The sequence below is a fragment of the Peromyscus eremicus genome, chromosome 4 (assembly GCF_949786415.1).
Source record: "Peromyscus eremicus chromosome 4, PerEre_H2_v1, whole genome shotgun sequence".
In the NCBI taxonomy this organism is placed as follows: Eukaryota; Metazoa; Chordata; class Mammalia; order Rodentia; family Cricetidae; genus Peromyscus; species Peromyscus eremicus.
The window spans coordinates 8,587,553-8,602,151 of record NC_081419.1 but is presented as its reverse complement, the minus strand read 5'-3'; the positions used below and the strand labels follow the sequence as shown (position 1 = coordinate 8,602,151).

Below are 14,599 nucleotides of genomic sequence, written 5' to 3'. Positions count from 1 at the left end.
CCTCATCCCACTGGACTGCAGACAAGCCTGCAGGGCATTTTTTTGATTGATGATGGATGTGGAATGGACCAGCCCACTGTCAGCCCTGGGCAGGTGGTCCTGGGTGCTGTAAGAAAGCAGGCTGAGCAAGCCAGTAAGCAGCACTCCCCCGTGGCCTCTGCTTCAGCTCCTACCAATGGGGTCCCTGCTCTGGCTTCTCTCATGACGGACTGTGACATGGGGACTGTAAGCTGAACAAACCCTTTCGTCAAGTTCTTTTGGTCACAGTGTTTACCACAGCAACAGAAAGCAAAGGCGGACAGGACCCCAAGTGGCTTTCCTTTCTCCCTCTGTAAAGTGGGGGAGAGCTTGGCCTGGGGTGGCCAAGATTCGTGAAATAAAAATGAGTCTACAGACTCTGAAATGCAGGCAGGGGTGGGCACTGGTCCAGATCTTAAGGCAGGGTTGGTAAGATGGCTCCGTGGGTAGAGGCCCTTTCTGTCAAGCTTGATGACCTGAATTTGATCCCAGGACTCACATGGTTGAAGCAGAGAACCGACTCCTACAGCTGTCCTCTGACCTCACATGTGTGCCTGCCACCCAGAAAATAAGACAACACAATGTAATAAAAATATTTTCAAGCTGGGCGGTGGTGGCGCACACCTTTAATCCCAGCACATGGGAGGCAGAGGCAGGAGGATCTCTGTGAGTTTGAGGCCAGCCTGGTCTACAGAGTGAGTTCCAGGACAGCCAGAGATATACAGAAAAATCTTGTCCCAAAAAACAAAAAAAAAAAATTTTTTTTTTCCAAAAATTTCCAAGGATAGTTCCTGTCCCCTGTGTGGGATGTGGCTCTCATCATGACATGATTGTAGGGTATCTGGATGGGTGGTATAAAAATGTTTCCCTGTTATTTATGTGTACAGTGTTTTGTCTACATGGATGTCTGTGTACCACACGAGTGCCTGATGCCCATGGAGGCCAGAAGAGGGCACAAGATCCCCTGGAACTGGAGTTACAGACACTTGTGAGTTACCATGTGGGTGCTGGGAATTGAACCTCGGGTCCTCTGGAAGAACAGCCAGTGCTCTTAACTGCTGAGCCATCTCTCCAGCCCCTTACGTGGATGAGTGTTAACCTGAATAGTCACATATTTATTTCAGGGGACCAGAGAACACACAGTGCTCACTAAATCCTGACGGCATGGCTCTGCTTGTTTGGAATGACTCTTAAGGCGAGAGGCTGCTAGTCTGAATGAAAAGAAAAAGTTCAGTTGTAGGCAAGGTGCTCCTGGAGTGGCCAGAGAAGGGCGACACTGGAGAAGTACACGTGTGACTGTCCATCCTCGGTGGCTACCCTTCCTAGGCTCCCTGGAGTGTGTCATCTTGTGAGCCTGGGTGGAAGAACGTGAGTGGAAGTGGACAGTGTCCCATCCTCCAGCTCTCCTTTCCCAGCCCTGGCCTTTGTGACAGCCCGAGGAAGCTGGACCCATGACTGAACTACACAGCTCTGATGGACACTCAAGTTTGGGTGCAGTCTGTTAGCACAAGGAGCGCGGCCCATTCTTATTTACTTATATTCAATTTTTTCATTTATTTTACATACCAACCACAGTTTCCTCTCCTTCCTCCTCCCTACCTCCTGTCTATTCTCCCCATTTACTCCTCCTCTGTTCAGAAAGGGGCAGGCCTCCCATGGGAGTCGACAAAGCTTGGCTTATCAAGTTGAGGCAAGACCAAGGTCCTCTCCCTGCATCATGGCTGGGTGAGGCATTCCAGCATGGGGAATAGGTTCCAAAACGCCAGCTCATGAGCCAGAGACAGGTCCTGATCCCACTCCTCGGGACCCCACAAACAGACCAAGTTACACAACTGTCACCCACATGCAGAGGGCCTAGGTGGGTCCCATGCAGGCTCCCTAGCTCCAGAGTCTGAGCTCCCATAAGCTCGGGTCAGCTGTCTCTGTGGGTTCCCCTATCATGAACCTGACCTCCTCTTTTTATTTTTTTTAAAAAAATTTATTTTTAATTATGTGTAGGTGTATATGCCTGCATGTGGGTGGATCTGAGGAGATAGGGAGTCCCTAAAAGCAGCTGGCGGGGATATGGCCAGTGGGGCTACTTCCCACTTTTGACTCCATGAAGACATAAGACATTACTAGGTCAGCTGCCGGCTCATAGCTGGGAAAAGGAACACAATAGAGCACAGCCACATATTGCTGGGTGTGAACCATGCCCCTGAGCTGGAGGACTTCTGGCCACAGCAGCCAGCAGGTGACAGGGAGTTAGGATGACCAAATTGGCCAATAGAGAAAGCATGGGGCCTGTCAGCACTGTAGCCAGAGGGCTTGCAGAGGCTCAGAGACCAGCTATACAGGAATGAACTACCTTGAGATGGGGCTGAGCCAGACTCCCCCATCAAGGCCAGGGAAGCATCTTCAAGACTAGCAAACATCAGTGACTGGCAGGCTGGCTCACAATGACCCCGAGGAGTTAAGATCACAGCTCACAGCTCACTTAATGCAGCACCTGCACTGGGACATAGGCGACTCAAGCCCCAGAGACCCTAGCCAGCTGAGAACCACATACCACCAGTTGTGGAGAGCAGAGCCCACGATCCCAGTGTCCCTGGAGTAAAGGGAGGACCAGATGTGGCTTTTGTACAGTTTAACATGGCTGGGAAATCGACTGCCAGTGTGTATCACCCCAGAAGACCCATGGCATCGCCATCTCAGCATTGCGGACTCAAGGCTTTAGGAATTCAAAGCAATATACAAGAGGGTATTTATGACTTTTATTTTAGTATTTTAATATTGAATACATGACAAGATTTAATGACCAAATTAGTCATTTATATTTCAAAGATATCTAAATATAAAATTGCTAAAAATTCAAATACACAGCAAGCTACAAATAATATTTCTTTTTTGGGGAGATAGGAATGGAAGACATTAGAAAAGGGTGCCCCTGCTGTCTGAACAGATCAGAATGAGAGCGACGTTCATTCAGATGACCCCTTTGCAAGGAAACACACTCGACTCTGAGATGCTTAAACACAACGATTTAAAAAATGTTTTAAACACAGGTGTTTGAGACATCGGCCCACGGCGCTGGCCCAGGACAGTATGAGAAGATGCTGTCACAGGAGGGACCATGGTGAGGTCTGCAGAGGCATCTGGTGTAGTCAGAGGTGTGGTGTCAGGGTGCTGGGTACCTTGCCTTTTCTGCTCAGGGCTTTGGGTGCAAGGACATGGGCTCCCCTCTACTCCCCTTTCCCCGACACAACTCTCTCAGCAGGCACCGGGAAGAGGGTAGGAAACAGGTTCCAGAGCCAGGGAGGCCGACTCTTCTGGATTCAGGTTGACCGTCTTATACCTGTTTTGAGGAAATGAGAGACCACTCTGGCTAGGAACGCAGTACCTGGAGACACACTCTCTGTCACACTATCCTACCAGCACCTGGAGACACACTCTCTGTCACACTATCCTACCAGTACCTGGAGACACACTCTCTGTCACACTATCCTACCAGCACCTGGAGACACACTCTCTGTCACACTATCCTACCAGCACCTGTCTCTCAGGTCACAGGCGCTGGCATGTTGAGAAGGCCTTTGAAGGGGAAAATGATAGGCAGGCACGCACACACGCACGCACGCATGCACGCACGCACGCACGCACACACACACGCACGGCCCTCGTTCCTAACTTCTGTAAGATGCTATTCTCAAGGCAAATGAACTCATTTAAACAAATGGCATAGTTAACTACTGGCTAAACCCTAAACATTGCTTCTGAGAACTCCAACCACAGCTTTTGGAACCTGCCTGTTCAATACAGGAACAGATTTTAAAGAAGATAATATAGTCAATCCTCTGCCCCCCAAAAATGGTCCATCATACCAACCATGATAAAGAGTACACCTGTTTATTAAAAGGAAACCAGAAACGTACATTTGTGTTCCTTGTTTGCTTTAAGAAATGTGATCAAGTTGCAAGGAGACGTCTGCATGGCTATATACATCCTTGGTGGCACTGCCAGGCGGTGAACTCAGCGGGGCTCCTCCAGGAGGTGGTCTGGCTGCGGGGCATTGCGACTGAAAGCCATTGCCAGGTTTCAGGCCAATGGCAATGTCCCCGGACTCCAGAGTAGGGCACCCCCTACCTCTCCACCTCCCCCTAGAGCCCAGCAGCCCTATGCCTGGGAGCTCAGGCACTGCAGGATGAAGGTGGACTCTGGGCACCTGGCCCTGCAGACAAGCTGGCCTGTGGCAACAGACTGGAGGCCAGTGTCACTGCTGCCCTGATTTCTTCTCCTTCTGGAAGCTGAAGCTTGTACGTCTGTTCAGTTTTCTTTGTTTTTGAGCAAAATAGTCAGCCCGGGCAGTGCTCGCTCGTGACTCCAGGATGTAGTTGACCTAGAGAGCAAGAGGACATGGCTGTCACTTGGCAGCACTGGCTGTTCACCCAGGCCAGAGCATGGGGTGGAAGGGACCTGCTTTGGGCTGGTGACCCTGGACTAGCTGCTTCTGCCACTGCAGCCCAGCAGGCCAGCCTGAGGCCCTTGCTTTACAGTGGACAGGAGGCCAGTGCAGGCCGCTCAGTCACGTGGTGTGGGCTGCCTCCCAGAACGCCCCACTCACAGCTCTGTCCAGCCAGCTCTACAGCTCTGGTTCTCACATGACCCCCCTGTTCTCCACATCTGAAAAATGTGGTGGGTGACGTCACAACAAAGCTCCCCTTCAGCCTCCTGACAGCCTGGCATGGGACTCCCTCCAATGTCCACTGCACCCCACCAGCCAGAGCCAGTAAGAAAAGAGAGGCCGAGAGGCTGCCGAGGGCTGAGGTCAGGAAGTCAGGGTGGACTTCCGTTTGGAGTGTGTGTTTTCTCAGGGCCACCTGTGCCCCTTCAGACATGGTTTCCTCATGGCTCTCTGTCTTCTGCCTGGGCTTTTTGTGAAAACAGAAATTTTTTTCACTCTCATACTTCTCAAAGTCCTGGCTGAAAGCTGAATCTCGGGCTGGAGAAGGCAGCCGAAGGCTCTGGAGGAGGCTGAGTCTCTAACACTGTCCCTCCACACTTTCTGTGCTAGTCATCAACAGTGGGAAGCACAGGCTAGCGCACGGGTACAGAAGGCCTGCCTCATTCGGCCACAGCCTTGCCAAGTTACCAGCTGAGAGCCATAAATCAGGATGTAGGCTGGGGAGCGTGATCTGGGACAGTGTGGACAAGGTGTGGGGACAGCGGGAGGCAGTCTCTACTTGGTAAATGCCATCTTTGGCTTATACCGTCTGCATTCAGCGGACCAGTATTTGCAGTGTATTTTTGGCACGTTTAATTTGACAAAAACATTTTAAAATGGTCCTTAACAAGCCAACTATTTCCTAAATTTATTATCTTCAGTACTTTGTGATAATCACATAGATAATTTTAATGCAAGATTAATGTAATAATCAAAAGATAAAAACGCCCTTTGGTCTGCCATTAGCTGGTTAATATGCTGTGGCTTAAAACGGGCCGATTTTATGCACTACGGAGTGGTTTACTTTCGATGCACTTTACAGCTTAAGGCATAAAAATATAGGGAGTTTTCATGGTCAATAAAGCCACAGCCCCACCACTTGATCACAGAAGAACCCGGTGTGAAGAGCCCAACGGTTCCTCAGAGATTCATCTCGAGGCTGGCAGAATGAGGGACTGAGCACTGTGTGGCTCCAGCGTATCAGAATGAGTAGAGGGCAGCCCTGAGCAGAAAGGCCTCCAGTGAGGCTCTGCCCATGCTCTGAGACTTTGGGCCTCCATCTATTCATCTATTAAATGGGGACAATGATGTCTACACTGTGAGGAAAGTTGGGAGGGTGAGATAAGATATGGCACATGAGACACCCTAGGTGTAGCTGCTATTCAGCCTCTACTGAGGGGTTCCTGCATCGTCCTACAGAAAGCCTCTGTGACGCCACACTGGCACCAGCCTTTGGCTCTTAATTTTGGTCTAAACTCTCATTTAAGCTCTTGACATGTTACTTGAGTCTGAGATGAACCCTAAAGAGGCCCTGATTTAACATTCCTGTCAATTCTGGAGCCGGCCAGGGCCTTGGTAGCCGAGCTTAGGTACAAAGCTCACACAGCCCTGGGTACGAACGTGAAGGGAATGTCGGAAAAGCTGGAGTTTAACCCTCTGAGAGCGGGGCAGGAGGAGTGAAATTCAGCCTTCAGGACCATGATCATTAGTTGTGAGCCAGTCAGGTTCTGGGATGAAGCCTTCTGAGGTGCACGATGATGTGATCTCTCTACAAACACCCTGAGACGCACACAGGCATTACAGGGGAGGAGGCAGGCCAGGGGGTGGGGGTAGGGGGCTTCGTAGAGAAGCGTCTGCACTGAGGGAGCGTTCTGTCCTGTCAAATGATTTCTCTGTACTTGATCTTCCAGTCTCATACTGAAGTCATAAACCTGTGTTTCTGTCATCAATCTGCTCTTGTGAAAATTATTCTGATGTCAAACACAGGATTATAATTTTACTAGAACCCTTCTCAAGACCTGAATATTTTAATGCTTGCTATAAAAATAAGTCTAGGCCTTGATGAAGTGGGGGACTGCGATATTTTTTTACCCACTTTCCAAACACCTGGCACAAGCTCCTTGGACGGTCTTGTGATGGCCTGCCAAGTAACTCTTGGCTTGCTGGGAGTCTGCTGAGTGGGCACTATCCTCACTGTGGTCCCCTGGGGGCTCTGGTCAGCATGGCCTGTGACCTTCCCCATCTGCCCATGACACTGTGTCTTGTCCTCAACTGTCCTCCCAGAAGCTTTATCCTTTCGATTTCTCGGGTGGCCGTGAGGTCTTTGAACTGCGGTATTCATGTCAAGCCAGGGCATTTTGGGGACAGCAAGCACACACTTCAGAACCGGCCACATCTACGGTTAATTTCTGGTTCTGCCGATGTATCGGAGTCACCGTCCTAGCAAAGCCCCCTTTCCTCTGGGTTTTTTGTTCATGCAGGCAATGGGAACACCTTCCTGGGCCCACCTCAGACTTGCCGAGATTCAATGGGAACTCTGAAGGGGAGCTCAGCTCCTGTCACTACCACCTGACTGCTTCTCTCATGAGAGAATGATCCAGAGGGGCCATGAATCTCATCTGGTTTACTTGACACCTGACCAGTCCCTTGCAGGTGGGGGCAATGGAGATCCCCTGATGGTCACCTCACAAGTAGGAAAACAAAGCCAGAGGTCTAAGGGTCACCAAGCACAGGGTAGGAAGCCACTTTCCTTCTCACTCCTCAGCACTGTTTCTTCTACTTGTTAAACTGTGTAGGATTTACCTGGGGAAAGGAGTGCTGCTTTGGAGGCATTCTGGTTGGCTTGTGCCACAGAGATCAGAGGCCTGAGTGGCACAGGGTGCTTCAGAGAAGGGGGCCAACCCCAGGTCCTGCCCTAGAGCTCCTGAATCAACAAGACCCATGATGTGGATGTAGCCTCTTGGCAACCCAGCTTGCTGCCTGGCCCCTTCCCAGGCTGCTGTGATTCTGCCTGTTTACCCAGGGCAATGTCAGCCAGCTTCCCTTTACAGACCCACACAGCGTCTCTGTGACTGTCAGTATTGCATTGTAATGTCTACTTTGGTCTGTCTCCCCTGATGAGGCAGAGCTCTCTAGGGACAGAGTAACCATTGCTGAGGCAGTTGGAACGCTAGTTTGGCAAAGGGAAGGTATCTGGGGAGTGAGCTGAGCTTCCTACCAGGCTAGCCCCAGTTGGCATGCTCTGAACAGGTTGGGAAAATCACCTTCTGTGATTCAAAACCTACTGTCTCCTCAGCTGGCTCCTGAGCCTCAAGGGGCTCCCGACAGTGGCTGGGGAAAGTAAGTGGTACATGAAAGGTAAAAAGCCTAGAGGAAGAACCAGGCCGTTGGGGGCTGGAAGGAAGCTGGAGAGTCTTGCTTTGGCTAAGGCTGGTGTGGCCCTGGCCTGAGACTAGCCCAGGTGGAACCCCACCCTCCCACCCCTGGGTTAAAGGCCACACTGGACTCACCTTGAGCACGATTTCACTGACTGTGGCTGCATCAGACTCGAAGTAGAGGTGCTTATAGTCATGACTGCTTAAATACGTGAGCTTAAATACTGCGTGACCTGGAGAGAGGGGAGGGTCCTGGTGAGTCACCATGGAAGGTGGGGTACCCCGTGTGTCCTCCCTGGTCCAGATATGAGCAAGAGCACGTGGAGGTTGGACGGCAATGTTCCCTAGGATGGCTGGGTTTTTCATCACAGAATGGATGTAAGGCAGACAATGAAGACTCACAGTCCAGGTCCCCTCTGCACAGCCCTGAGGAGTGTACCTCAGGAGGGCCTTCCTAACAGTACTGCTTTTATAGGGTCAGTACCAAAGCACTGGTATCTTGAAGGCAGAGGCCAATTCACCCCAAGCGAATTACTCTACAAGCCAAGTGACCGCTTAAACTGAATAAGCTAACAGGAACGAGCAGCAGCAGCAGCAGCAGCAGCAGCAGCAGCAGCAGCAGCAGCAGCAGCAGCAGCCTGCCTTTCCCAAGCTCTGGCTCCTGCTAGGACTCTGCTCCTAAAGGCCATGGAAGAATGGGGTGGAGTGCTGTTCTGTAGGCAACACACAGCCAACCTTACGGTGCCATCCACCTGGATTTAAATTCTTCCCACTCCCTTCCAACCAATCCCTATAGTTAATGACCTCACTTCTTGGCTGTTGCTCGGTCCAGCCTCACGCCACCCCATGCCCAGCCTATGCTGTATGGGCTCTTCCCTGCCCCGAGACATCCTCCACCATGACCTGAATAGGAGAGTTCTGGTGTCTCCTGGATGCTCCTCCTGTGTGGCCGCCCCACTGTACATGGCTGTTTCTTGTTTTGCCTGCCTGTAGCTGTCTATAATCCTGTCTGAACTTGATGGCACACACATGCCAGACAGGTCCCCGATTCTGTGTGACCTTCAGAAGGGCAGGCTAAGAGGAGACTCTTTGGGGTTCCTGGCCTCAGCCCTACGAGAGACTTCCCAGTTGGTCTACACATGGCTGGCCTTGGGACCTGCGAGACCCAGGGCCCTTCCAGGCAGCTCTTCCTTCTTCTCCAGTTGTCTTGACGCTGGTTTTTCCAACAACGGCAACCAAAGGTGCACTGAAGACACGGTCCTGCTCACGGGGTCTGCCAGTCTAAGAGCTCCGGGCACATGACACAGAGGCCTGCAGGCCCCAGCCCCAGGCTCTTCCTCTCAGCTTCCCCAGGCCACACAAACCCACTAGGCCTCCTCATCCGTTGTCCTTGTAATTGAAGCAGTGGCTGGTCACGTTATTAATTAATAACATGTCACCCACATTACTGTAAGCTCCTCTCCTTCCCGGAGAAGTCTTCTGGGGACTTTATTTACAGTAGCTAATTTTTCAGATCTCCAAAAATAAACTGATATATGCTATACATTTGTGGCCAGAAAAGTTGAGCTGCTGGTATTTTATCCTGGAAACATCATTACAAGATACTAATTGGGACTATAAATCCTATATTGAAAAAAATAGCTAATAATTTCTTTAAAAAAAACCCTTCACTTTCAGTTACTTGACACATTAGGCTTGATTTGAAATTGTGGCTCTAAAATGTAAGAATTCTTGACTGGGAAACTAATCATTCCATTAATGTATAAATGACTTGTTTTTGATAGGGAAGTGAACTCTCAGTTCTTGGTGACATCATCTTGTGGAAGAACAATGCAGAGACATTTGTTGGCCATGCCGTGACCAAGCAGAGCTATCTACGAAGGACACAGGGCTGTGAAGGACAAACAGAGACACTCCCCTAGGAGGCCTTACTGTGGACACCTGGCCATGACACAGACATCATGGCCTGGGGCTAGAATGGACCAGAAGGTCTTAGGGAGGCCTGCAGACCTGAAGCTTCGGGGTTCACTGACCACTCTGATAAGTGATCTCCTGCACCGTCTACACCACCTGCTTCTGCCTGTCACTGACAAACCCTCAAGATGCCGGTGGCATACTTGGAGCTGAGACGTTATTAAAAATGTCCTGTAGTTTGAGCAGGGTCAGATTACACAGGACATGTGAAGTGCAGTGCACAGGCCTGAGACTGGGGGAGAAGCCTTGACACTGGGGACTGCAGCATCACGCGGCTGATCAACTGTGGGCTCACAGAGGGAAGCCTGGGGTTGGTCTGCACAGGAGTTGGCTGTAAAAATAAGTCATTGTTAGCCAGATCTCAATGACCAGAGGCCTTAACCCCTGGACCCCGACACCTCTTTTTGTTGGTTTTGGAATATGTGTTTCCCTTGCCTGTTCCCAGTTCTCACTCCAGGGTCTAACTGGGGGGGGGGGGGCAGGTGGGAATGAAGAAGGGCCCACTCTCCTGGGCTTGACTGCTTGCCGTTGGCAGTGGAAACAGTCACCCCACTGAGGGGAATAGGAAGGGCCCTGACACAGTGCTGTGCCCTCTTGAGCAACCCCAGACTCAAGCTAACCATCTGTAACTGAGCTGAGGCTGGTGGGTAGCCACAGCAAGCAGCCATGGGCCAGAGCCTGGGGTCCAAGCACAGGCCAAGGACAGTGGTCAGATTTTCACCCATGCTGAACTACAGGACAAGGGGTAATTTGCCTCCAAGAGGTTTGGCCTGGAGGTCCCTCACTCCAGTCTCCAGGCTTTGCTGTCCCAGATTCTGCCAGAGGACCAGTAAGGCAAGGGACAGGGAAATGAGTAGGATCAAGTGTGACATTGTTAGGAGGGTCCTAACTACAGAGGATGCCATAGAGATACAGAGGTAAGGTGACTTGTCTGGTATGGGGAAGGGCCCTCAGGGCGGTTTTTATGGATGACAAAGGATGCTGGGTAAGGAAGGTACATAGTGCTGGAAAACTGGCTCTGAAGGGAGTCAGAGCAGACCAAAGGGACTGGCAAGGCCCAGATGTAACAGCTGATGGGGCCACTAGTGGGACTGAAACAGGGGAGTGGCATACATAGAAAACTGTATTTGGGGTGCTTCCCTAGGGGTCCTAGAGTTTAGTGGCCAGGTGGCTGTCCATGTGGCACTGAGCTGGAGAGGGCAGAATGGATGCTGACTTACGAGAAGGCCACGGTGGGCAGGCTTGGACATCAGAGTCAACAGAATTCACATTTGGCAGTGCCATCTAGTGCCAACCTGTGCATCTTAAGTGTGACACACTGACTGACACGGATCTGTCAATAAAACAAATGATTTGTGCTACATGGTAAACTTTCACTGTAGGTGACTGGGAAGGACTCACTGATATCAGAGCTGGGACTGAGAAGTCTGCTCTCGCATCCTTTGTTGCCATAGCAACTCAATGCCTACCCTGAGCAAGGGGGGAAATGGCACCAAATGAGAGTGGCAGCCCATAAGGCATGAGCATTAGGGACCAGGTAGACAGGTCACCCTTGGAAATTCAAAGAAAACCACCAGTTTTCATAGAAAGGGGTAAGCCACAGCTGCATGCTGTCTCTGTAAAAATATCACCTGAGCAAAAACTACTCATGGAAATCTAGCATTGAAGTTAGTTTGAAGTATTAAACTCCACTTGGAAACGAAGCAGGACAGAGGCCTGAGATGCTGCAGAAGGCAGGCACCCCAGAGTCAGACCTCAAGCCCAAAGTTAGATGTGGGCTGCAGTCCCAGCTGCCTGTGGTCTCAGCACATTATCACAGAAACACGATTCCAGCTTGCAACCTCCTATATGGAGGAAGGGCTCAGTGAGGGTGACTCTAACAATTGACAGAACTGCTATCCGGGTAACACACTTTTGAAGGTTTTGGTTTTAATTGGGCCTTTTCTGAGCCAACTTGCCTTTACACACCATAGGAATAATGCAGCATAATGGGGTCAATGTGGTCTCTAGGCACTGGTCACATGCCTGGGGGAGCTACTGAGACATTTGCTTCTGAATATTGAAATGGAACCCTGCGTATGTAAATGTGTCTCTACATTCACAGTTTTAAAGGGAACCAGAGAAGATGGACCAGAGCAGTAAGAGGGTGATTACAGCACAGCTCTCAGGAGCAGAGACGTTGAGCCTTCTGTTGTAATGTGTCTTCTGTTTCTAGTTTCACTAAAACAAGGCTGCTGCTGTCTCAGGATGGGGCAGCCACTTAGAGACTGCTGTGTAGGGAAGTGCTCCTGGAGAGGGAGGGGTCTCTGCTGACATACCTGTCAGACCAACAGGATGACACTTGGTATCAGCTCACAGCCACCTCTGCCTAAAACTCCTGGTGCCACACTTGAAGAGAACACCAAAATGAGCTGGAATCTCTTTCATTCCTTTTCAATTACAGGAATTATAAAAATACTAAAATTGCTCAACATTCAGAAGACAAAGGAAAAACCTTTTTTTACCTTTTTTACCTCTTAACTCCAGCAATACAGCACAGTAACACCCATGGGGGCTTTTCTAGCCATCTTCATGGTTTCACATGATTTACTGAAATCTGAGTTTTTGTTTTGTTTTGTTTGAGACAGGGTTTCTCTGTGTAGCCCTGGCTGGCCTGGAACTCACTGTAGACCAGGCTGGCCTCTAACTCACAGAGTTCAGCCTGCCTCTGCCTCTGAGTGCTGGGATTACAGTCGTGGGCCACCACTGCCCTGCTTGTTTTGTTTTTTCAACTTAACCCTTTGTTACAGCCCATCTCTGCTGTACTAGTCTCCGTAACTTCTCTTTCAATGGCTGCATATCACCCCAACCAGTGGTAAGAACTATGCCTCACTCTGGGGCTCTGCTGGCACCTTGGCTACTTAGGAAATAACAGTACCATAAAGGAGGCTGTTGGGTTCTCAGTCTCTTTATGGCAGAACAGACAGAAACACTCTGCTTCCGGGGATAGACCTTCTCTAATCCCTTGTCTAGAAGGGCATGGAAAACCACACTGGACTTCTTGGGGAAATGGACAGTAGCACACTTTCTTTTGGGCACAGCACTCACTGCCTCTATTTATTTTGTTTTGAGACAAGAGTTTCATGTAGCCTAGGCTAGCCTCAAACTTGCTATGCAGTTGCAGCTAGCCATGAGCTCCTGATCCTCCTGCCTCTATGTTCTCAGTGCTGAGATTGAAGTGTCCAAGACAACGCTTGCTTTCTGGCTTTACCTTCTGTAGCTCTGGCTGTTCTCTGGCCTCAGCTTGAGTTGCCAGCTGAACACACTACGGTGAGAGAGGAACCAGAGCACAGTGACCTCTGCCCTCTGACACACAGGTTGCATTTGACCTACTTAGCTTCTGCATGGATCCTGTGAGTACTCTCACTCACACTTTGACGATGGAGCAGGGGTGTCTGCCTTAGACCCTTCTCCAGGTATCAGAGGTTCCCAGGAGTTGAGTTGTGGTCTTCACACCACATGCATCTCCCTTTAAAGGCAGAGAGCTGAGTCACTGTATCTGCTGGACACATGGGGGAGGAGGGTCACTTCTGTCTGGGAAGAGGGGTAGCTATGCATACTGAAGAGCACTGGCCATGGAAGTGATATTGGCAGACTGAACTCATGATCAGTCAGAACTGCAAGTCCAGAAATTGATGCCCATTTCCAGTTTCACTTGCATTTAAAAAGAAGTATTAAGGCCAGGCGGTGGTGGCGCACGCCTTTAATCCCAGCACTCGGGAGGCAGAGCCGTGAGTTTGAGGCCATCCTGGGCTACAGAGTGAGTTCCAGGACAGGCTCCAAAACTACACAGAGAAACCCTGTCTCGAAACAAAGAAACAAACAAACAAACAAAAGCAAAACAAAACAAAAATAATAAAAAATAAAAAGAAAGCTACACAGAGAAACTCTGTCTCGAAAAAAAATTGTAAAAACAATAAATAAATAAAAAGAAGTATTAACTTTTCCACTCTCACAGTAGAAAAAACTGTGTCCTGGCCACATTTGAAGGCATGGCTTTGATGGTCTTATACTTCAGGTCTGGGTCCAATACAAACAGCTGTGCAACCAACACAATGGATTCTGAGGTGTCTGGGCCCATCTGTTAAGTCCTCATGCCTAGAGAAGTTAAAGTCAGCTCATCATGCAATATTTAATCTGGATAATAAATTATGACCCTAGAAAGAAAAGACAAAATGATACACAAATGCTCCATCCTTCCTTCAAGTGAAAGCTCTTCTGGTATAGCAGGAGGTGTCACTGCACACCAAGCCTAGGACTCATCCCTGGCCAGTTCTTACATGTCCAGCCCTCTCTGGCTTGTGGCCACACCCTCACCCAGATCTTGACTATGTCCTCATTGATCCTGTCTTCTCCAGGTCCAACCATCTACCTGGGCTGGCGGCCCATCCCTATAATCCCAGCTCTCAGGAGGCAAGGCAGGAGGACTCTGTGGAGTTTGAGGCCAGCCTGGGCTACAGAGCAAGGCTACGTCTCAAATCCATCCGAACACCACCAGCACCACCACCAGGTCTGGATCCATCACCCCCTCTTCAGTGCTCCCCATACTTTGTTTCCTGGCTGCCATCCTTCAACTCTAAGCATTTAAAGATGTTTTTCAAGACCTTACATCCTATTTCTCAAACTTTTTGGTCTTAGGATCCCTTTATAATCCCAAACATTACAGAGGAACCTAAAGTGTTAGCTTATATGGATTATAGCTCTTAATTTTTAT

The 14,599-nt window shown here is 49.9% G+C and overlaps 1 protein-coding gene across 6 annotated transcripts in view; it reads right to left on the bottom strand.

The window, feature by feature from the left end:
• Positions 1-3,656: 3,656 nt before the first annotated feature.
• Mapkap1 (MAPK associated protein 1) overlaps positions 3,657-14,599 on the bottom strand; it is a 217,375-nt gene continuing 206,432 nt past the window's right edge. For 5 of the 6 annotated variants that reach the window (XM_059260122.1, XM_059260120.1, XM_059260118.1 and 2 more), the window contains exons 11-12: positions 8,008-8,105; positions 3,658-4,393 (exon numbers count right to left, since the gene is read on the bottom strand). In XM_059260122.1, the coding sequence (XP_059116105.1) occupies positions 4,268-4,393; positions 8,008-8,105 (224 nt within the window). In that variant the 3' untranslated portion in view covers positions 3,658-4,267. Of the gene's footprint in view, positions 4,394-8,007; positions 8,106-14,599 lie in introns of all 6 variants that reach the window. The other variant, XM_059260123.1, reaches the window with a different exon arrangement.